Below are 23,077 nucleotides of genomic sequence, written 5' to 3' on the forward strand. Positions count from 1 at the left end.
GTCCCTGCTTATTGGTAATGAGCTAGAGGCACAGACAGGTGAATAGTCCCAATCAGAAATAGGGCCTAGCCCAGGTTTCCATGGCAGGCCAAGCCTGAGTATGTGAGCACAGGATGAACTTGAACCACTCCCCCTTCCATCCCCGCTCACTTCTGGTATGTAGTTAGAGAAGTGGGAAACTTCACTGAGTTCATAGTATTAACTTTTTTTAGAGGGCGAATCAATGACCACCCAGTGTTGGAGTGATTGTCACTAATAGGCAGTTGTAAAGTGTGATTGAATGTTAAACTTGAATTTGAAGTTTGGTGTCTTCTCTTCACTAGACGAATTTGCCGCTTATATTCCTGCCGGTTCATAGATCCCATATTGACTATTTGCTGCTCACGTTCATTCTCTTCTGCCATAACATCAAAGCACCTTACATCGCCTCAGGCAATAATCTCAACATTCCAATCTTCAGGTAAGATCAGTTTGTTTTGAAATTTCAATTATGAAAAGATTGTGGTTTGCATTTTTGATGCTTAATATATACCCTTTGATCTATGCTATGATGCTAACTTTTTTTTTCTTTTGCTGTAAAAGCAGTGCATGTTTATGGTGTAAAATTTAGAGAGCTCCCTGCCCCCAAAAAACCATATTAAGACTAGCATGTTTATCCATGCATTTTATATGGAATTTGTGGTAAACTCTCAGTATGTAGATTTTAAGGGCATGATGAATATTTATCAAATGAGGAAAAGACAGTTGGCAAGCTGTGACAGCAAATTAGCAAGCTTCGTGGCAGGGAAGCATGCTAAGGCAGGGATAGTGGCAGAGTGGTAGAAAGGAGAATGACACTCTGCATTTCACCTGTTCCTTGGGCCGCCTCGTGTAGTAGAGATGGATGCCCGTGGCGAGGGCGGTGTAACAGAAAGTGTTTAGCCGTTTTTGGGGAATGTGCTCCATTTAGAGGAAATAACAAATAAAATGGCAGAGATTCAAGAGTACTGCGGGGTCAGGATGTGGTGGACAGGCAAGGTGAGGAGTGTGGGTGCCCTAGGAAGGACCAGAGGTCAGAGGCAGGGCGTGTTGGCCTTGGTGGTGAGGACCAGAGAGCAGCAGTTGCTAAGCCAAGAGTTTAGAGAGCATCCTTTACTCAAGGAATGACATGTTTGGATTTCCAGTTTGAAAGATTAAATCAAATAAGAAGGCCTTAGATCAATTCTGCTCCTTTCACCAAAGTTCAGCAAGTGATAATGAAGCATTTTTTCCTTTTTTGAATAAAGCTAGTAAATTTTATGTATTAAAAAATATGTAGTTAGATAGATATTTTTAAAAAGATTTGTTTATTTTTAATACAAAGTCAGTTATACAGAGAGGAGGAGAGACAGAGAGGAAGATCTTTGTCCGATGATTCACTCCCCAAGTGACTGCAGCGGCCAGTGCTGTGCTGATCCGAAGTCAGGAGCCAGGAACCTCTTCCGGGTCTCCCACATGGGTGCAGGGTCTCAAGGCTTTGGGCCATCCTGGACTGCTTTCCTAGGCCACAAGCAGGGAGCTGGATGGAAAGTGGAGCAGTTGGGATACGAACGGGTGCCCTTATGGGATCCTGGTGTGTGCAAGGCTAAGCCACTAGGCTACAATGCTGGATCCTCAAATACATAGTTTTGAGAATACTTCCCATCCTACCCTCTCTTTTCTTTTTCTTTTTTCATTTTTCTTTTAGTTTTTGTAGTGATATACTTTATCTTATAATCATAAGCTTGGTCCTCCACTAAATAAAGAATTTAACAAGTAAGTAAGTAGAAAAGCCATTGTTGCTTAGGAGTATGGTACAACGTTTTCTTATAGAGGAGGGAATAGATTTGAAAAGAACTTTGAAATATTTAATAAATTGAATTTGTAGCACCCACTGCTGTTCTTGGAAGGCACAGCCAAGGGGAGAGGTGTGGGGAAGACCCCAGATGCTCTCCTGGGTAAATAGTAGGTCTCAGCACCAACAAGAGGGGCATGGGATGAGTTGGTTTTGGAAATTGGTTTCACAGTGAAAAGCAAAATCATCTTTCAGGTGAAATCTGCAAGCAGAGCTTGAGTAAGAGGGCCGCGCATTCAACAAGGATTTTGTTTTGTAAAGTCAATCCTCAGCCTTACAATCCGAGGAGCTCTTCATGCCGTAACTCAGGGTCCTGTCAGCATTCAGAGTCATGTGACCAGCCAGCATCAGATAAACCGTTCCTGGCAGCAGTGATATTACCCAACTTTAGATAAGAGGGGCATTCTCCAGTGACCTTGCCCTCAAGTGGCTTACAGTCTAACGGAGTATCTAGACAAATAAATGGTGATACCACCAAGTGATAGGAACCAACAAGGTTGAAATGCTTTTCTAGACATTAGAGTTATCTGTTTATTTTCCAAGTTAACTCTTTCCAGGGAACCTCTTTGTCACGGAATCTGGGAGGCTGAATTAGCAAGCCGCCAGGAAGTCGCTGGCGGAAGAGCCCCGCCTTCCCACGGCCCTGAGCAGAGCTGGCCTCTCCTGTAGCCGGCATCACGCATTGCTCTTTCTCTGCAGATCTGGTTCTCAGCCAGGATCTTTTGCGATTGCCTAAAAACACTGATATTCTCTCATGGTCTCTATTTTCTATTTGTGAACTCAATGCCCGTCATTGCTTAGTTCTTCCTCTCTTCAGACCCAGGACACTGTGGATAACCGGGTCTGTTTATGAGCTTTCTTTCTGATCTTCTCCACTTTTCAAAATGTGTTATTTTTTCTGGATGGTGTATCTCAGTCACTGGGAGCTTTTCTGCAGTGTTTTAGGGTCGGAGTACTCTTACTGAGGTTTCACAGTGTGTTACCTAGGACTCCGTAAACCGACTGTAAAGGGAAGCGAAACTATAAATTAATATCTATATTACTATCACGATATTTGAAAAGAATAAGAAGGGGTATGAGTTTGTTAAAGTTGACCTAGAAAATCTCAACCTAGTATCAAGATCCATCAGTGTTGCTAACAGAGACATGGGGTTGTGCAAAGAATTGCTTTATTCCTCTGTGGAAATGAGGCAGATTTTTGGCTCATGGTTTGAAAGATGGTTATGCTTGATTTCAGTTTGACAGGCTCATCCCTGCCTCTCTAAGCATTAGCTATTTGGGGAGATTTCCTGCAGGGAGCTTTATAACATGTTCATCTTGTGGTAAACATGCCAGGGGCACATTTCAGCTGTTGTTGTCTTGAGTCTCTGGACAGGGTTTGCGTATTCTAGAAGCATCTCATAATCCTTTTAGAAGTTGTACCAGCAGATCTGGGTTAATACATCATGCCAGCCCCTTTTGCCTTGGAAGACATGTAATGCAACTTCATTATGTACAACAGCGGTCCATAGACTTATGAATAATGTAAGTGGGTGAAGCAGGGTTACAGCGTGGAAAATGGGAAATGGTCCACGTTCTTACTGTCAGCAGTTCCCACAGCACATGTGGTTTGTGTTCACATGACTGATGTTTAAAACATCAGTCCCTTTGAATTTCAGTGTGCTGTTCACATTTTTCCCCGTAAACAATTCATGCATTCTTGAATTTCTAGTACCTTGATTCACAAGCTTGGGGGCTTTTTCATACGCCGGAGACTGGATGAAACACCCGACGGACGGAAAGACATCCTCTACAGAGCCCTGCTGCACGGGGTACGTATGTCCCTACTCACCTGAAGGCAGTCGTGTCAGCTGTCACAGGGCAAGGAAAAGGAGACGTGGCATCAAGTTGAGATTTATAAATGGCTGTTCCCTGAGTTGTAAGGCTTTTTAAAAAGTCACAATATAAGCGTAGGATGAGATGCAGTTATTGGTGGGAAGAGTTTGTCAGTAGTGAAGTTAGAGCTTTTGCCTAGCTTTTTTTTGCGATTTTCCAGACCTCATCCTAAGTTGCACAGTCTTGTTTCATGTGCAAATTCATTTTCCACTTTGTCTCCTTGTGTCCTAGCATATAGTTGAACTGCTCCGACAGCAGCAGTTCCTGGAGATTTTTCTGGAAGGCACACGCTCCCGGAGTGGGAAAACCTCCTGTGCCCGGGCTGGGCTTCTCTCGGTGGTGGTTGACACACTGTCCACCAACACCATCCCAGACATCCTCATCATCCCTGTGGGAATCTCCTATGACCGGATCATTGAAGGGCACTACAATGGCGAACAGCTGGTAAGGGCCCTGCCCACACGTGAGCAACCCTGACTTTTCGGATTTTTCAGATTGAGCTTTCATGGTTTGCATTGCTTCTAGAATCTGCTAAGTCTTGTTCTTACGGTAGTACCCAATCTGAAACCACTGCCTAGCATGTGGCTGCGTGGTCACAGTGAGGGGTGTTCGCCTTCTGTGGTAGCATGGTGGTTGGTGCCCAGCTGGTATCTTCTGAGCCTGGAGGAAGGGGCCAGACTGGACTGGTCCATGCCAGTCTGTCATGGGACTAGGAAATGAAAAACGCTTGTTTGCTGCCGACTTTCTCAGTATTCTGGGGATTGATGGGTGAATTTTTCTCTCCAGAGATTATTATTTATGTATAAATGCTAAGAGAAACTGGAGAAATGGTGGGTTATGTCATTACAGCAAGTACAGATTAATCTGAGATGTGGCAGGGATTTTTTTTTTTTTTGTGAACTTTGAAGTGTGGGAGTAGCAAGGGTATGTGGATCACAGGCCTGTGGTTTGGCTGCAGTGTGAGCATACCTGGAGGAATGTTCCTAGGACCCTGCCAAGTCCAGGGATAGGCCTGGGTTATCATACATGGCGCTCAGTAATGTTTCAGGAATGGATAGTTCACTCAAAGGCCACTATGAGGTTGGCTATGGCCTTGGGTTAGTTGTCTGATGTTTGTATTTAGACTGGTGATAATTAGACCTCAGATAAGGGACCTCTTTGACATCTTTTGTTTTGTTTTGTTTCATTTTTTTAAGATTTATTTTTATTGGAGAAGCAGAGTTGCAGAGAAAGAAGGCAAGACAGGTTGGGCTAGATGGGGAGAGAGAGACAGATCTATTCACTGTTTCACTCCCCAAATGGCCTCAATGGCTGGAACTGAGTCAATCTGAAGCCAGGAACCAAGAGCTTCTGGGTCTCCCACTTGGGGCATCCTCAGTTGCTTTCCCAGGCCATCAGCAGGGAACTGGATCATAAGTGGACTGATTGGGACAAGAACTGGCAGCCATATGGGATGCTGATGCCACAGACTGAGGCTTAACCTACTATGCTGTGGTGCCTGCTCAGCATCTTGTTTTATCCAAGAGTTACAGGAAGTTTTTCAGTCTTATTTTCCTCTTGTTCACTGTCCAGCAGCAATGGACTTGGTGCATGGAGCTGATAATCATACGTGTGGACTACTGACTGATGGTCAATACTGATGTTTATTAGTGGCATCAGGCTTTTATAGCTTGAGGTCACATAGGATAAGGGAAGTGGCTTTGAGGAGCTTACATATCAGAAACAGGGAGACTTGAGATTATGGGAATTCCCATAAGCCCATCCATGGAACCCATCCATTTTTTCCACACCCTTTCCTGGAAATCTCTCTTTGTTTTATATATCCAATCAGTTGTCTTCTCACAAATTACAGTTGTATTTTTGTAAATTATCTGAGTATTGTACTGAATTAACATGTGCTGATGGTTTTTTTTATTGTATCACCCCCCCATGACACTACATTTCATCATTTCATAGCATCTGTGACTACCAGACAATTTTAAATACTTTTTTCCCTTTCCATTAATTGTTGTCTTTTTCACAGTGAAGTTCCAGTTTTCATTAAAAAAAATTAAAAGATGGGCAGTTGGCACAGTGGTTTAAAGTGGTGCTTAGGAGGACCAGCAGTGTGGTGTCATGGGTAAAGATGCTGCCTGTAACGCCAGCATCTCGTATGGCTGCACCACCTGTGATCCAGCTCCCTGTTACCATGCGTGGGAAACCAGTGGAAGAGAGCCCAATTACTTGGGTCACTACGCCCAAGCGGGAGACCTGGATGAATGTCCTGGCTGTTGCCTTCATTATGGGTCAGGCTCAGCTCGTGTGGCTGTTTGGACAATGAACCAGCTGATAGAATATCTCTCTCTTTCTGAATTAATACATCTTAGAAAAATGGCACTTGGGAAACCTATGTCCTGTTATTGGAGTGTCTGGATTCCAGTCCAGCTTCTTGCTAATGTGTACCCTGGAAGACAACAGATGATGTCTCCAAGTATTTGGGTTCCTGACTCTAATTGAATTCTCAGCTCCTGGCTTAGCCTTGCTCAGTCCTTGCTGTTTGGGCATTGGACTGTGAACTAGTGCGTGTGAGATCTCTGTGTCTGTCTGCTTTTCAAAATAAATAAAAGTGGAAAAAAATACCTTTGGATAACAGAATGTGTGTGTTAGCTTTATTTCTCACTATAGATTTTTTTTCCCACATTGGAAATTAGGGCAAGCCTAAGAAGAATGAGAGCCTGTGGAGTGTAGCAAGAGGTGTCATTAGAATGCTAAGGAAAAACTATGGCTACGTCCGAGTGGATTTCGCACAGCCGTTTTCTTTGAAGGTGAGTGTCTGCAGGAATGGAGCCGTGTTAGAACATCAGCCTGGAATCAGGAGAGCTGGGATGCAGTCTGGCTCGAGTGATCCCCTTTTGCGTGATGTGGGACCTCTGGTCCACCCTCTCCTGTAAGGACTAAGCCTAAGTTACTAATTATATATGTTCCATGAATGATACTGTAAGTACCCAAGTGGCAGGGAGCAGACAGAACGTTCCCCAGCCTTGCCCTGCACAAAGGACAACGAGTCTGTCTTGGTGAGACACCTGGTTCAACATTTCTTGCTATTTGTAGAGTTTTGCTTATTGCTTTATAATATATGTCAGTGTGTTATGCTTTAAAATTGTGCTTACAGGAGAATTTTCAAAACAGATTTAAAAGCTGAGTGAAATTGAGTGTTGGGGTGAGTGAGGCTGTATGTTACTGAGCAGAACCCAGTACCCACATGTCCCCAGGGATGGTGTCAGTCTTGTTGAAAGGCGGGACAGGAGGTGTTAAGGTCTTTGCCGTTTCAGACTCCCTAAGATCTAGTGGGGCTGGTGGACAGAGAGGAGCAGGGAAGGCGTTGGGGAGCCCAGGGCTGTGGAGCAGAGGTCAGGCCATCTGTCTGTTCTGCATGTTGGCTTGAGTTGAGAAGATTTTAGCTGCACGTGAGAGCGCCTCTGGTCTCAAATGCCTTCCACTCGTAGGAGCCTTCTCATTTCTTACTACACTTTTATTTTTTAAATGTACACAGCTTCTCTAGTTATGATTTGCTTTTGGATTAAGGTCCTTTTGAATACTGAGTAAATATTTCTTCTAAGTATGGTTGTCAGTTGTCAATATTAGTACTTTTGATAATGTCAATAATTTCCTGAAGATGTGAGAAAAGTTAGATTTTTAAGTTTCTTGGGTGATTTTGTTTAAAAATCATTCTGTTCTTTCTGTCTTTGTTCTTAAGTTTCATGTTTAGCAATATTCTTTGAATCGCTCCAGACTGCTGAAGATAGCTTTAGGTATTGGAACTAGTTTCCCTGCTTCATGCCAAGACTCATTTGATAAGTTACTCCCTTTTAACCTCTTAAAGAATTGACTCTATTTTATGTTTGTAGAGGAGTAAGATAGAATGGAACGTGTTATGTATATTTTTTCAGGAATATTTAGAAAGCCAAAGTCAAAAACCTGTGACTGCTCCCCTTTCTTTGGAACAAGCCCTGCTGCCAGCTATACTTCCTTCAAGGTAAGATCTGCAGAGTTCTTAAACCTACTGAGCTATTTTCTTATTTCTTCTTATTTCTTATGCTGGACCTAAACACAGGTTACCTTTATGAAAAGAATGTATCGTCTCATTCCCTTCCTAATGGAAGAAATTTTTCTCTTGATTTTATCAGGAGTATTGAAGTAATGACATGTCATTGTATGAGTTTGGAAGCCTTGGATTATTTGCATATAGAGTCTTCCTCAAGTTTGAGGGTCATGTAGGAGATCTCATTGGTGCTTCTGAGTCTTTGAATTATTTTTGATGGTACTTCAAGTTATACAAATTGTACATAGATTGAACATGTAAAGGAGTTTTTCTATTTGGATTTTTCAGAATCCACATTGAATTCTAATCCTAATCTAGAGAAGTTGAAGTTCTTCATTTAATATGAAGTGTTGACATTTTTTTCTTTTTAAGCATTTACTTAAAAGGTAGAGTTGAGAGAGAGAGAGAGAAAAGGGAGGGAAGAAAAGAGAAAGAGACACAGAGAGCTTCTGCTCTGCTGGCTCGTTCCCCACATGGCTGCCATGTCCAAGGCTGGAGCAGGCTGAAGCTGGGAGCCTGAACTCTCCCTGGGTCTCCCGTGTGAGTGGCGGGAGCTCAAGCCCTGGGGTTTCATTGACTGCTTTCATAGTGGCATTAGCAGGAAGGTGGATCAGAAATGGAGCGGCAAGGAGTAGAAACTGGTACCCTGATGTGAGGTGGTGGGGTCGCAGGCCACGGGCACAACCTGCTGTGACAGTCCCATCAAAGTGTTGATTTTTGAAAGTGCTGTAAAATGAGACATCAGCCTCTATAATCTTCTTGCTTGTGAATGTTGGAAGGGAGGCACAGACAGACAACTTAGCTGGCCAGTAGAGGTTTTTTTTTTTTTACATTAATGAATTATATTACAGAGTAGAACAATCCATAGACATAATTTATTGTTCAGATTTAAAAGATGGTAATTCAAAATACCTCATACATTTAGATTAACCTATATGATTTATCTGGAAAGGAGCAGGCGTATGGAAGGCTGACTTCGATCCCATTTTGCAGACCCAGTGATGCTGCTGACGAAGGTGTGGATGCAGCCATGAATGAGTCCAGAAATGCAGCCGATGAATCCTTCCGCAGGAGGCTGATCTCGAATCTGGCCGAGCACATCCTCTTCAGTAAGTGGAGGGCTGCTCTCTGTAACCCCACAGCTCACACTCAGTGTGGTGCAGCAGTCCAGACCGTACAGCTTTCAGAGTCTGCTGAGGTTGACTTCCACTGCCAAACTCCCCAGTGGTGATAATGGGGTGTTAGAAGGTGATGCTGTGGGGATTGAGAGGATCTGAGTAAGACAGCTCACATAGTTTCTGATCTTTAGGAGCTGCTCATGTGTTAGTTCATGTGTTTTACAAAAAATGGTATTATCAGAATGACCTTGTGGCCTGTTTTGCTTATGAATGTGTTGTTTTAAGCTAATTTGTACTATACAAATTGATATAGCTTTGTAAGTTGCATGTCCCTTTCTCTGACTCCAGGAACATTTTCATTCAGCCGATATGGAGTGGCTGTTATGGTTAGAGCTTTGTGTTAGTTGTTGAGACTGCAAAGTGACTACGAATGGTTCCGCCCTCTGAGAAGCTCTGTTCTGCTCAGTGGAGTTGTGCACGTGTGGGAGTGGCCCAGAGCCAAGCGAGGTGGGATGCAGAACTAGCATCCCCTGTGTCCCTTGGTGCAGGCTGCCGTCAAATGCTGAGGGAACCTCGTGGCACCTTGGTGGCCGGCTGGGCCCTGGCTCCATCCACGGTCACCGGCCACTTCCTGCCCATGCTCTGGGCTCCCTCCCCTCTTCTTGCTGCATGTGCTCTCGCTGCTCCGTTTGCCCACTGCCTTTGGACAGATTCCTTCCCTAGCAATGTGCTTGTGTCTCCCCTGCCTGATGTGATGTGAAAGGTGAAGCTTCCTGATTGTCTAGATGCTCAAAATAAAGGTCCCAGCAGGTGGCACGTACCTAAACAGCCAGGGTCCTTGGATTTTATTTTTATACACCAGAGACAACTTCAGCTATGAGTGTAATTTTCATGAATTCATTATTATCTCTGAAAATCACAAACAATACCTTTATTTCATGGATAATTTCGATGATGATTATTTTCTGTGATTGAAGAATGGCATTATACTCTGCAGTCATGCTCAAACACGCTGTTTCTGTCCTTCCTCACCTCTGGGCCAGGTTGAAAGGAAATAATGCAAATATATTGCATACCCATTCCTAGAGGGTTTGTGCCAGGCCCTCATGTCATTCCCAACTGGCCCACGTAGTGAGGTGGTATTTCCATTTGATCCATGAGGAAACTGAGGCTTGGAAATTTAACTAATTTGCCCAAGTCATGGAATTAGTATAGAAATAAGGATGTGAGCCCCGACTTGGCTGACTTCCAGTCCACTTCTTTCTTCCCCCTCGGGTCTGTGCCTTCACTTTAAGGGGTTGAACACCTACAGGAAGAGGGGGGCCAGTGCTGCCTTTATCATCAGTTGCGGCCAGGAGCAGGTCCAGGCTTATGGAAACAGGACTGCCTGGAGGCCACTCCTAGAATAGGCTTCAGATTTTAGTGTTTCGGGGAAGCTGTCTCTGGACCATTCCAGCCGTTAATGTCACAGGGCTGGATCGAAAGCGGCCCAGTGTCAGGCTATGACGTGATGGGTCCTGATCTCTGATGACGTCCATTGTGCCAGAGCTCTGTAATGTGATCACTTCCTTTTGCTAAGTTTCAGCATGAAGAGCCATGGTAGGAGACATTATAGTTGTAAATACTCAGTGTAAAACTCAGTATCTTGGAAGTGTCAGAGAACATACATGTGCAGGTCTGTGTTTGCCTTGCAGCTGCCAGTAAGTCCTGCGCCATCATGTCCACTCACATCGTGGCCTGCCTGCTGCTGTACCGCCACCGCCAGGTAGGTCTGCAGCATCTGCTGCAGCTCGCGGGAAGCAGGGGGCAGTTCTGCTGGTTGTCCAAGGCTGATTCGGGCCCCTCCTGTCAAGTACTCTGAGATAAGCTATGAAATAAGCCAAGGACCCTGCCCAAAGGAGTTCTTAATCTGATAGAAGAGGATCTCTGCTTGAAAAAAAAAAAGGTAATCCAACTGCGTCGTACATATAGTAATAAGAGATTCTTTGCTTTATGTGAATAAAGTTTATTTCATTGCTCTGAGATGTATATCCTGATAGTGGCCTGTTTCTAAGGGACTTATGCTTGAGAACTCGCCTTTTACCCTCTCACTGGCCACTGGTCGCAGCTCTGTGGGAGGGGAGGTGATGGCTGGTGCATAACCACACAGTCTCCACACAGTGCCAGTATTTGTAAGCACCAGTAGATAACCAGATAGATTTTTGAAATAAGCAATTTCTTGCTAAAATGTAAGCACCCCTTTGAGCTGCTTTTCTGTTGACCTTCCGTGCTCATGCCCTGTGCTCTCGAGCGTGGAATAGCTTTACGTTCCTCAGGGACCAGCATTTTCAGCAGTTTTCCGGCTTCTTCTGCATGGCTGCTGTGGCCCATATATTTCTATATATGCCAACAGTGAGCCACTGGAAAGGCAAGGCAAGCAAGAAGAAAATTCTTGAAATGTTGGCCTCCTGGTCTTTGAAAAGATAGGCGCTCCGGCATCACCAACCAGGTCATTTCTGTCTGTTCTTTAGGGAATTAATCTCTCTACATTGGTGGAAGACTTCTTTGTGATGAAGGAGGAAGTCCTGGCCCGTGACTTTGACCTGGGCTTCTCAGGGAATTCCGAAGACGTGGTCATGCACGCCCTCCAGCTGCTGGGCAATTGCGTCGCTATCACCCCCACTAGCAGGAATGACGAATTTTTCATCACTCCCAGCACAACTGTCCCGTCAGTCTTTGAACTCAACTTCTACAGCAATGGAGTCCTGCAAGTTTTTATCATGGAGGCCATCCTAGGTATGTCAGGCCCTGTAGTTTGGTCAGGGACGGTGCAAGGGTTTCAGACACACAACGGTGACCGTGTCCGTTTGGATGGGTCTTGCTTGGTGGGACACTGGCTAGAATGGGAGACTCCAAAGGAAATGTAATCTCTTGTCATGTCACTATGACTACAAGGAGTGTTTACCAAATTGCCATCTACAGAATATTACATTTCCTGAGAAGTAAGGTGTGCCTTGCTGTGCAGAGCTGGAAACCTGAGATCAGAAGGAGTTATTTTAATTACGAGAATGCAGAGGAAGAAGAGAAGAAGGGACTCGAGTTAGTTGACCACTTCGATGGAGTTTGGGTCACATGGTCTCCTAAGACTTGAATCCCATGGAGATTTACTTAAATTCTCCCTAGCAGATGCAGGCCATGGTTTTTTTTTTTTGCTGTATTCACAATCAGGTGAATAGAGTTGTGTGAGCCAGATGAAGCTCTTCCTGGAGACCCACAGGTGGCGACTTCTTTGTTGTTTTGTCCTCAGCCTGCAGTCTCTACGCGGTCCTGAACAAGAGGGGTTCTGGAAGCTCTGCGGGTGTGCCCGCCGGCCTGGTCAGCCAGGAGCAGCTGGTGCGCAGGGCCGCCAGCCTGTGCTACCTGCTCTCCAATGAAGGCAGCATCTCGCTGGTGAGTGGAGGCCCCTCCCTGTCCTCGGTTCTCATCAACCACTTGTGTGACTCGGAATCGCTGGTCCCTCTCTGAAGCTGTGTGTTCTGCTCCAGGGTGTCTGACGCCCTTCCCCCACAACCAACATGCCGTCGCCTCGCTTGTTTACCTGGACTCGCTGACCAGCGTGTTCCAGCCGTAAGGAGTGAGAGGATCAGTGGTCAGTGTTCCCAGAGTTCTGAGCCAAAGCACTGGGGCAGTGGCTTGTGAATCGTTAACATTCCCACCTGTGGAGGCTGGCTCTACTGATGAGAAAATCATGGATTTCCTCAGCCTCCTCTTAGTTTGTAAATGCAGAGAATGAGGCCCCCCAGGGGCATCTTTCCACTTCCCAGAAGCGTGTGTGTTACATAGAATGTGTGTTTCACGTGCATTCTGGTATTTTTCCCTCCTGTGAACGTGTTTGAGACATCTGCGCGTGCATGTTGGCAGTCCAGCCCTCCTCAGCAGCGCGCAGGAGGAGTTCCCCAGGGTCCTGCTGGAGTGTGTGCAGGAGCTTTGGGGCCTGAGGGGACCTGGTGGGGGCTAAACAGCTTCCTGTGTGGATCTCCTGTTTCCCCTGCGTCCTTTTTGAGGTGTTGAAAGGTTGTATATAGCAGTTGCGGTGAGATTGTTTTTGCCTGTGAATTCTTGCTAAGGGAAGGGAGCGGATGGAGGGGCCTGGTAGCCAGCCCTTGAGCAGGCTTGCTCGGCTAGGGAGAGCCTGGAGCTGTGCACTCCCCCGGGCAGTGAGTGAGGGAGGTCTCTTCTCACGCTGTGCCCTTGACCGAGCGTTGATCAAGAGGCAGAACTTGGCAGTCCCAGGGCCTGCCCGATGCCGCAGTGAGGTAGGTGCTGCAATGGGAAGAAATGCAAGAAACCTTCCCAAAAAGTCCATGGAAGATGTGTATTATGGAAATACTCTATGTAGTTATGATGTAGCAAAATAAACTTATGTTTTCATTTTGTTTATCCATGAACATGAAATTCCTTCATGTTTAGACAGGTCCCTTTTGTGGCTTTGGCTTAAAAAGTGAAATATTGGAGTGTGACAGTTACAGCTGAATAACTTCTCTTTCCAGCCCTGCCAGACGTATTACCAAGTCTGCCACGAGACGGTGGGGAGGTTTATCCAGTACGGCATCCTCACCGTGGCGGAGGTGAGGGCAGCCCTTGCTGTGCTCGTCCTTGGCTTGGTCGCGCTTTGCTTGCCTTTCTGCTAACTTAGATCAGCGTTTCTGTGGGTACCAGCTGCGTTAGTCAGCTGGAGTCATGTCCGGATGAGGAGAGCAGAGCAAACAGGACTGGAGAGAATGCCCGTCTCTGGGGACCTCCGGTGCCTCCCTGCTGTGTCAGCGGTGGTCTGCTAGGCATACCTCAACTTGGTTCTGTGACATCTGCCAGTGTGCATTCTAAGACGACGCTGTGCCGCAGATCAGTGTCCTTGTCATTCGTACATATTCATATTTCTCTCTTGAGATTTTGTTTTAATTTTGGTGAGTTTGGTGTGGGGCGGGAGTCCTGCCTTACAGAAGTAGAGGGCGGTTTAGAAGACGGGAGGCCCGTCCAACTTAACCTACTTGGTAACCTACCCGGTGCCTGTGCCCACTGCTTGCCTGCAGTTTCCTGAACGTGGTTGGGGGAGGGAAGTGACCTGATCCATGCCTGGCTAGGAGGACGAGCGGGGGAAGCGATGGGGAGAGTGCTGCGTGGGGTCGTCCAGCTGGGCAGGTGCTGGGGTACTCGTGTGTGTTTACCTGTCGTTGGTCGTCTCCTCGCACAGCAAGATGAGCAGGAAGATATCAGTGCTGGTCTTGGTGAGCAACAGTGGGACAAGAAACTTCCAGAACCTTTGTCTTGGCGGAGTGATGAAGAAGATGAAGACAGTGATTTTGCTGAGGAGCAGCGAGATTGCTACCTGAAGGTACTTTGGCGAAGAATTGTGACAGGTGCTGCCGTGCTCAGCTGAGGTGGATGCTGCAAGGTGCTAAACCGGGGCTGTGGTGGCTCCTTTCTGAAGAAGCCACGAGCCAGCAGCTTCTGAGGAGCAAAGAGGACCAGACTGGGTGGCGTTGAGGCTTGCAGCTGCTCAGCCTGGGGACTGGTGAGGGGACAAGGACCTGGAGGCTGACCGTCACAGCTGGCATCTCTCACTGTGCAGTCACTTAAGTCCCCTCAGCTGTGTCTCTGCTTGGCAGGCAGTATTTCTGTACAGTCCTCATCAATGCAGGATGAAACCGTCCCGGGTCTGGGAGCGAGATGAATTAGTAGTTGTCATTGCCCGTTGTCCTTTCTGGGTCCCTCTTCCTCTTGACAGATTGTCATTAATCTGTAGAAAAGCCCTTTCTAATTGTAGCTTTGGAGAGCGAATGGTGGCTGGATTGCTCTGTTCACAGAGGGCAGCAGGTCTGCATTACGTGCACTTGTCAGTGCAAGCCTGTTACTGGAAAAGGGCATGACGTGACCACGGAGTTCTCCGGAGCCCACGGGGGGGTGGGGGGCGGTAGTTCTCCGCAGGACAGGCTCCAGGCCACGTTTCAGGCAGTGCCGGTGTGAGCTGCCGTCCGCTCGGCTCCCGCCGCTGCAGGGGAAGCCTCAGGAAGGTGCGCGGCTTGTCCTTTTCCTGCTCCTTCCACGTGACTTTGTCTCCCGCTGTCGCACTCAGGTGAGCCAGTCCAAGGAGCATCAGCAGTTCGTCACCTTCTTACAGAGACTCCTGGGGCCCCTGCTCGAGGCCTACAGCTCCGCCGCCACCTTTGTGCACAGCTTCAGCGGCCCTGTCCCGGAGCCTGAATACCTGCAGAAGTTGCACAAATACCTAATAAGCAGAACAGAAAGAGATGTTGCAGTGTATGGTATGTTAAGTCATCATTTTGATTTCTTTAAAGAGATGATTTTTTTTTCTTGATTGCAGAAGTCTGCTAATTATGGAAAATTGGAAAAAAGGCCAAACTGTCATGACCTCTAACTGCATAGATTATTGCTATTCTCTGCTTTTGGTATGTTATGAGAATCGAATGGGAGACGACTCATGTCCTGTCGTGTCTGGCTTTTTCACGTGATGTTTGTAAGGCTCATCCGTGCTGCACGTATTCATTGTGGTTGCTGTGGAGTGTCCCGGTGTGTGGGTGTCCACTCATCATTTAATATTCATCTGCTACAGATGGGTGTGCAGGGTGTGTGTCCCTCAGAGCAGCGTGACACGGTGCTGCCGTGAACATGTTGACGTGTTTAGGGACGAGCGTCTGTGCTCTGTGTATGCACACCTGTAGGAATAGAATTGCCTGGTCACAGGCTCCCAGTGTATTCTGCTCCAGTGGAGACTGCCTGGCAGTGTGGGGGTGCTTAGACCCGTTTGCACTCCGAGCAACAATGTGGGCTCGGCTGCTCCATATCCCGGTCAGCGGTCAGCCCTTGGCATCATCTGTTAATGCATCTCTTGATAAGAGGTGATTGGCACGGAGAACCATTTTATACAATTGTGGTTTGGGACTGAAACCACTTTACATCCATTGGTGGAGCCGGAAGAGGTGTAAAGGTGATCTGATGCTGTCCCCTGGCCGCGTGGGTGAGAAAGCCGTCCAGGGTGCTTGGTTCATGGGCAAACCTGGACGTGAAGCTGTTGTTTCTGACCCTCGTGTGCGCTCTGGCCTCTCTGCTGTTCAAAGATCCGCAGTGTGGTGTGGAACCGTCAGTCACTAGGTCATTTCATGCTCATAAACTCTCTGGTTGAGTGTTTCTCCTTGCTTCCTCCTCCTCCCTCCCCTTCCTCTTTCTTCACTGAGCAGACCACAAAGGCAGTGGAAAGAAAGCAAGTCATCAGGGACCCCTCGGCCGCCGGCAGCGGACACGGAGCTGGCTCGGTCCGGGGCCCTGCCTCACACGCTCCCTGCCTTCCCCTGCCTTCTTCCTGTGCCATCGGGGGACTTGCCCTGGTGCCAGGCCGCAGCATTTGATGGGGCCTTGTTCTCTCTCTGCAGCTGAGAGCGCCACGTACTGCCTCGTGAAGAATGCCGTGAAAATGTTCAAGGATATCGGGGTAGGTGGCCCGTGCCTGCAGCAAAGGCTTGGAATAGCTTCTGCTCTCCTTACACTGGGTCTTCCTGAGCTGCTTTGCAGTGGGCCAGACTGCACGGGAAGCAGTTCTGGCTTCCCTTTATTCCATTCAATTTCCCGTGTGTGTGTTTGTGACTTTTTCTGGGGGTATTTTTTTTTTTTTTTTTTTTGCAAATCTTGCTAGAAATAGCCTCAGGTTCCTTCATCTTGTAGAGCCTCCATGGAGACGCCCTCGTGGCCTGTTTCTAAGACACTATTCGTGATTGTTTTCTAACATAAACCTGAAAGTATAGTACACCAGCCGACGTGTACCCAGAAAATACCGCAGCTGCACCCCAAGTTCCCCACTCCTTGCACACTCCTTTCCATGCCTTTACTGGGGCCTGGGACACACAGGTCAGGGTGGCAGGTCATCCCCTGCTGGTTATTTTTTTTTTTAACCTTCAATGTAATCTAAACTTTCTCCTTAGGTTTTCAAAGAGACCAAACAAAAGAGGGTGTCTGTTTTAGAACTGAGCAGCACGTTCCTACCTCAAGGCAACCGGCAGAAGCTCCTGGAATATATTCTGAGTTTTGTGGTGCTGTAGGCAGCCCGTGGCACCTCTGGCAAGTGAAGGACACGAGCTGAGCTCGTGGCAGGCTCTGGCCCCCAACCCGAGAGCTGCAGGTGCCGCCGCGTGGTCAGGCCTTCCTGTCCCCATGGTGATCTAGAAGACAAGTGCCTTCTCCCTCCTCGGCCCCGGGACCTTCCGCACGCTGGGCCAAAGCGACAGCCGGCAGATAACACTTGGGGGCCCCGCACCCCCCGGCCTCCGCTCACAGCTCCTCACCAGTAGGTGGCTAGATGAAATCTCAGTAATTTATTTGAAAAATTTATTAAAGTTTTGCATTTTAGTGACACTTTAAAGGACTAATTACTATGGTGGACAGAGAAACGTGGTTGTGTCCCAGAACTGGATCCCGTGTGATGTGCTCAGTGCTGACGGGTCAGTCACTGAAACTGTGGGGTTCCTGGCCAGTGCTCTCTAAAACATCACTGCCCCATCTCTCCGCTTGTTTCCAGATGTGTTGCTAGCAGCTGCATTTACCTGGGGGGCGGGGAGCACCTTTCTTCCCACCTCTCCAGGCCAGGAAGCCCTGTGCTGTGCTGTGCTGTGTGGTCAGAATTAGAAGGCACCTCCAGAGCTGCATGGCAAAAGACACTAGATGATGTAGGACGGAAATTGAGAGGTAAATTTGCTGAGAGAATGCCAGTTAAACCTGGCCAGAAAACTTTAGCTCATATAGAGAAGTGCCATTTCATTTTAAAAGACCAGCAGGTATCTAAGAAAAAAAAAAAATCTCCAGTTTTTTGTCTGTGTCACTTCTGGCCCTCAAATGGCACCTGCCTCAAGGTTACAAGTCTTTGTCGGAGCTGCTTTTCGAATGCAGCCAGCCGGGCCTGCTGGACTCTGCAGAGCATGGCATGCAGGAAGGAGCCTGGCACACAGAGTCTACACTGCACCCGAGGCACAGGGACTGGGACCCATGAGACTGGTCAGTGGGCAACCTGTGCCATGAACGTGCTGAATCCACTCAGTGGTACGAGTTGGAAGTATCTGTGGGTTTTGAGCTGTGAGCAAAAGAACAAAACCGTGGTTCTTTAGAAATGTACGTAGATTGTCTGCCTAAGCCCCAACGCCACATAGTCACCATGCCCGTGACAAATTGTCGCAGACGGCTAGGTGCTTTTGTGTGACAGGGCGCACAATTGTTACTTGTGGTGATTACGGCAATTTAAAGATTACGTAATTTAAGAGTTTTTCTAAGAGTTTATTGTCCTCTTTCTCCATGATAATTATGGAATCAGGATTTTTTTTTTTTTTGCTGATAAATATTGCATAGACTCTTTTGAATTTAAAAGTACCAAGAATGAACTTTTGTACTTTCTTATGCTCGGCTTCTAGATGCTACTAGTATCTTGTGAATCCTGTGTGTTGGGAGAGGGAGGAAGGCGGGTCGGTGTTTCACGCTGTGCCAGCTCTCCTGCCTGCCACGTGGAGCGGAGATGCTGGGCTGCGGTGGTCCCCTCGTGACTCTTGTCATGTTCTGCGTTTGAAGGCAGGAGTTGTTTGCAGGAGCTCCTTGGCAGCGTGGCTGCCCTCTGTGGGATGGAGCGCTCGCCCTCAGCCTTCCGTGTTACACTGGGGCTGCAACACTGCTTTTCTTGGCCGCACTTGGGCGAGTCCCAAGGAGTCTTATTTATTTATTCCTTTGCATGTTTGCTGTCTGGGGAATCGGTCATTTCCCTGGTGCGTCTTCTGTCATCCTTCAAATTGTGAATCCAGGGTTTTTCCGGTGCCCTGTCGGCTGGGCCTGCCCTCCTGCAGGCGGTGCCGCCCTGCCCGTCAGTCTGCACGGAGCTGCTGCCTCGCCGCCCTGAGCGGGCACACTGCAGCTTCGGCCTCAGCGCTGCTCTGCCTCATCCGCTTTCCAGCCATCTCGTCGGTTGCCATTGGGGAACGCAATGTGTCATTCGTTGGCAATGCTGCCACTTCACTCACTGGGAGGGTAAATGTGCATGCTTTTTGTAATTACCTGGTGCTTCTGAAACCTTTTCTAAAAAAGAAAAACATGATCTCAACCAAAGTTAATGCTCATGTAGACAAGCTGACCCTTGAATTAATTTTAGCACAGCTCGTTCTTCAGTGCCTCATTACCGGAAAAGAGAACGCATCATGGTGAGGCTGTGAGATAGCACTGTGCTCATCCTCCCGTTGCTTCCCCGCAGCGAATGGCTTCCTTGTCAGGTTAAACACACGAGGTGCTCGTCATCACTTACTCCCGGTTTACTCTCTTGCATTTCTGTGAAACCGAAATGCTTGCGCTTCAGGGTAAGACTGAGTCAAGTCAAACAAGCAATAGGAAACTGCACTTTGTCTTTAAAATGACAATGTTCCATGTAAATCAGACAAGAAGGAAATTGGCTCTCTTAACATGTCAAGGAAAAAAACTAAAAGGGCAGAGTTGGGAATGGCGTGCGTGGAGCTAAGTGGAACTAAGCACCGAGAAGGCACGCCGTTTTTTCCTTCCCAGATGCACGCAGGTGACAGTGAGAGTGGGAAAGGCAGACCGCAGGGAGTGGCCGTGCAGGCTGTGGAGTCCTCAGGCACCAGGATGCAGAGGGCAGTCCCACGGGTGTCCTTGTCCGGAAGCCCCGTTTGCCCCAGGACGTACGTGGTGCCCGTTAGCCGTCGGGACTCGGCACTCTTAGCCTGTCTAACCCAGCATTTCCCAATCTGTTGGAGCTCGTGTCCTTTGCCCTCTGGGACACCTCGGACCCTCTCACTGGTGTCTCGCGGAAAACGCTCGGCAGCCCTGTGTGAGGGAGTTGCTTACAGGGACAGTACGGTGTGGCACTGAGACACGCCACCCAGTGCTGCGCTGGGTGCCTCTGCGCCTACACCCTGGAGAGAATACGCATGCGTACCTTGCTCTAGGTGACGCGTGCTCTGCCCTTTGCTGCAGGCTCAGTTATTCATGGGCTGGCTTTTCCACTGAAAGCAGAATTAATACATATAAGGTTTAATTGGGGTAGATAATCAGGGCTTTATTGCAGATCTAGCAGGAACTGTGCAGTTAAATGCAGATTTTTATCTACAGAAAGATCTAATACTTAGAAAAATGCCATGTTGCTGAGGTTTCTGAGACTTAGTACGGGATGTAAATCTATTTTTTAAAACACTATTTTTAGAGACCTGTGAGCTTGTGGCATTGCAGTTTAACACAGACTAATGACTGCATTGGAGAGAGACTGGAACTTCATTTTCTAAGCAGCTGGAGCTCTGACGTCTTGATGGAGGGTGTTAAGGTATTTGCCAGTTATACAAAGGAATGTTAGGTTGTGTAAAATAATTGCTATGAAGTACTGTAAAATAACACTGCGTGATTTTTGTGAGCAAAACTGACTTGAAAATGTTGATTTTTCTGCCTGTTAATGTGTTGTGGGAAGCACAGAAATGTAGTTTTGTCATAATAAACCAAAAATTAAACATATATTTGTCTTTGATTTGTAAAGATTCCTTACATAATTCATTTTACGAGCCAGTGTCATGTTTGAGTTTACATACAGTTTTATTAAAAACACTTAATGAAAGGTGGGCCCTGTGGTTTAGTGGGTCAAGTTGCCATCTGTCACACTGGCATCTCATGTGGGTGCTGGTTCGAGTCCTGGCCGCTCTACTGCTAATGCAGTTCCCGGCTGTGGTACCTGGGGAAGTGGAGGGAGATGGCCCAGGTGCTTCAGCCCCGGTGCTGCACAGGGGACCCAGTGAAGCCCCTGTCTTCAGTGTGCCCCAGCCATTGCAGCTGCTTGGGGAGTGAACCAGCAGGTGGAATATCTCTCTTTCTCTGTCTCTCCCTCTCTTTTAAAAATTGTTCTTTAATTCTGCCTTTCCAATAAATCTTTTTTTTTTTTTTTTTTTAAAGATTTATTTTTATTATTTTTTCATTGGAAAGGCGGATATACAGAGAGAGGAGAGACAGAGAGGAAGATCTTCCGTCCGATGATTCACTCCCCAAGTGAGCGCAACGGGCCGATACTATGCCGATCCGAAGCCAGGAGCCTCTTCTGGGTCTCCCACGCGGGTGCAGGGTCCCAAAGCCTTGGGCCGTCCTCGACTGCCTTCCCAGGCCACAGGCAGGGAGCTGGAAGGGAAGCGGGGCTGCCGGGATTAGAACCGGCGCCCATATGGGATCCCGGGGGTGCAAGGCGAGGACCTTTAACCACTTGCGCCACCGCGCCGGGCCCCAATAAATCTTTTTTTAAAAAAATACTCGATAGGCTCTTACCTAAGTTTATTAAACTCCAGTGCACACACATGCACACATATATGTACACATACACACATATACATACGTACGTATATGAATATTTTACTGTGGCACAAATCTCAAAGTTAGATCAAACATTTGGAAAGACAGACATTTACATTTTAGTAATTGTCACATCATAAGAACAGTCTTTTGGATAGCTGTAAAGATCTCTTAAGTTTTCTTAGTGGCTCTCCTGTCTGCTAGCTCCCTCCCCAGATGCCTGCAGGGGTCTGAAGGCCATCTCTGAGGGCTGGCTAGCCCAGGAGAGGCAGTTTCCTCCTGGCGGGAAAGGTTTCTTAAGAGGCCCAGACATGTCGGGCCAGAAGCTGTACTGGGAAAGAAATCAGGCTGCGTTATCTTCTATTCAGCCCACCCAAGTTTTGGGGTGTGAAGTTTCCCACACTCACTCCCTGGGTTCAAAGACCCTGGACCAGAAGCACCATCCCTTTCAGTGCAGTGAGCTGCAGCAGCCCAAGGGAGCATGAACATGTCGGCATAACCTCCACGCTTCCCTCCTGGGGAGTGGAGGCCGGGCACCAGATTGATGTGGAGCCTGGCAAATTGCATAATGGTGTGGAACCAGAAGTCCCTTGGCTGCAGGGAAGCAAGTGCCAGGCATGCTCACCCCAGGATCCATTGGTGCTCCCGCAGTGAGGCCCTGGGCTCAGTGCCTCTTGGGCACAGCCTGCCTTCGCCCTGGCACAATGGACAGAAGCAGGTCAGCAAGGGTGTTCATGAAGGACAGTTTAGCACGGGGCTTCGCAGAAGCCCACAGAGAAGGCCTCTTGCACAGAATTGAGCAGGAGGGGAGCAGGAGGCCTTGTGTGGCATGCCTGCCACGACACAGAGCTTAGCCTCAACAATGACTGGTACCAGATCCCAGGCTGATGGCTCGCAACAGTCCCAAAGCGAAGCTGATGTCTGCTGTCACTCAAGGCTGTGCTGCCAGCAGGTCAGGTGGCTGCTGTTCAAACTTGACCTTCAACTTTGTGGTTTGTCCATGCTCAGTGGAGGCATTCAGCAACCCTGCTGTGGACGGGCCTGGAAGAGCCAATACCTTTAACTTTGAACTTAAAAGTGGCATCGACTCAGTAGGTGTTTGGGGCACAAAGAGGCTTCAGCCGGGCTTGTACTGAAGCGTGCTTCTGTGTGGCCTGGGCCGGAACAGTCACTGGGCTCTGTGGCTAGGAAGAATGGCCAGGCCCACGTCCTCCCCTGCTGGACAGGCTGCATCCTGGACCCTCGGTTTTCAGTCAGGACATGCCTACACCCCTTCCAGGCATGGTGAATCCCATCCCAGCCTGCTGTCTGGCCCTGTCTGAAGTGCTAGGGGGAGCCTCAGTGGAGGGTGTGCATGACATCTGAGCCAGTGTTAGCGCTACACCTCAGGGTAAAGAGGAAAGAAGAAAGAAGGCCTTGGAAGGCAGTGGGTGAGGCCATTTCACAGCTTGCTTGTTTACTTTCTGGACCGAGCCGTGGATGGCCAGCTCTTTGCCTGGTGGACGCAGCTCCAGTTGCCCATGGCAGGGACCCCCTCATGAGCATCCTTTGTATTGGATGTGCAATCAGAAACAGGCTTGGACGTCTTGTCAATGTTGTATCACTCCAGGGTGTGGGGGATGGAACATTTGTGGTTCCCAGTTTGATGACCCCCATCATAAGAGGAGGAGGAGGAGGAACCTGACTGCTTAGCCACTTGCAGGTTTGGGGGCAGCAGGGCAGCCCAACAGGGTTAGCAGCAGATGGTGGGGGCAGGAATCCCTCCAACATCTCACCCAACCACACTGGCATGGC

The 23,077-nt window shown here is 47.9% G+C and overlaps 1 protein-coding gene across 2 annotated transcripts in view; it reads left to right on the top strand.

The window, feature by feature from the left end:
- Positions 1–20,462, top strand: part of GPAM (glycerol-3-phosphate acyltransferase, mitochondrial) — a 30,086-nt gene extending 9,624 nt beyond the window's left edge. For both annotated transcript variants that reach the window (XM_040992118.1, XM_040992117.1), the window contains exons 7-20: positions 324–460; positions 3,564–3,663; positions 3,959–4,171; positions 6,418–6,531; positions 7,657–7,742; positions 8,802–8,917; positions 10,621–10,691; positions 11,437–11,701; positions 12,213–12,355; positions 13,456–13,533; positions 14,157–14,297; positions 15,039–15,228; positions 16,354–16,412; positions 16,900–20,462. In XM_040992118.1, coding sequence (XP_040848052.1) covers positions 324–460; positions 3,564–3,663; positions 3,959–4,171; positions 6,418–6,531; positions 7,657–7,742; positions 8,802–8,917; positions 10,621–10,691; positions 11,437–11,701; positions 12,213–12,355; positions 13,456–13,533; positions 14,157–14,297; positions 15,039–15,228; positions 16,354–16,412; positions 16,900–17,016 — 1,830 coding nt within the window. In that variant the 3' untranslated portion in view covers positions 17,017–20,462. The remainder of the gene's footprint in view (positions 1–323; positions 461–3,563; positions 3,664–3,958; positions 4,172–6,417; positions 6,532–7,656; positions 7,743–8,801; positions 8,918–10,620; positions 10,692–11,436; positions 11,702–12,212; positions 12,356–13,455; positions 13,534–14,156; positions 14,298–15,038; positions 15,229–16,353; positions 16,413–16,899) is intronic.
- Positions 20,463–23,077: the final 2,615 nt, after the last annotated feature.

This window comes from Ochotona curzoniae, unplaced genomic scaffold (assembly GCF_017591425.1).
Source record: "Ochotona curzoniae isolate NIBS_2020 unplaced genomic scaffold, NIBS_Ocur_1.0 contig_66, whole genome shotgun sequence".
NCBI classification, from domain to species: domain Eukaryota; kingdom Metazoa; phylum Chordata; class Mammalia; order Lagomorpha; family Ochotonidae; genus Ochotona; species Ochotona curzoniae.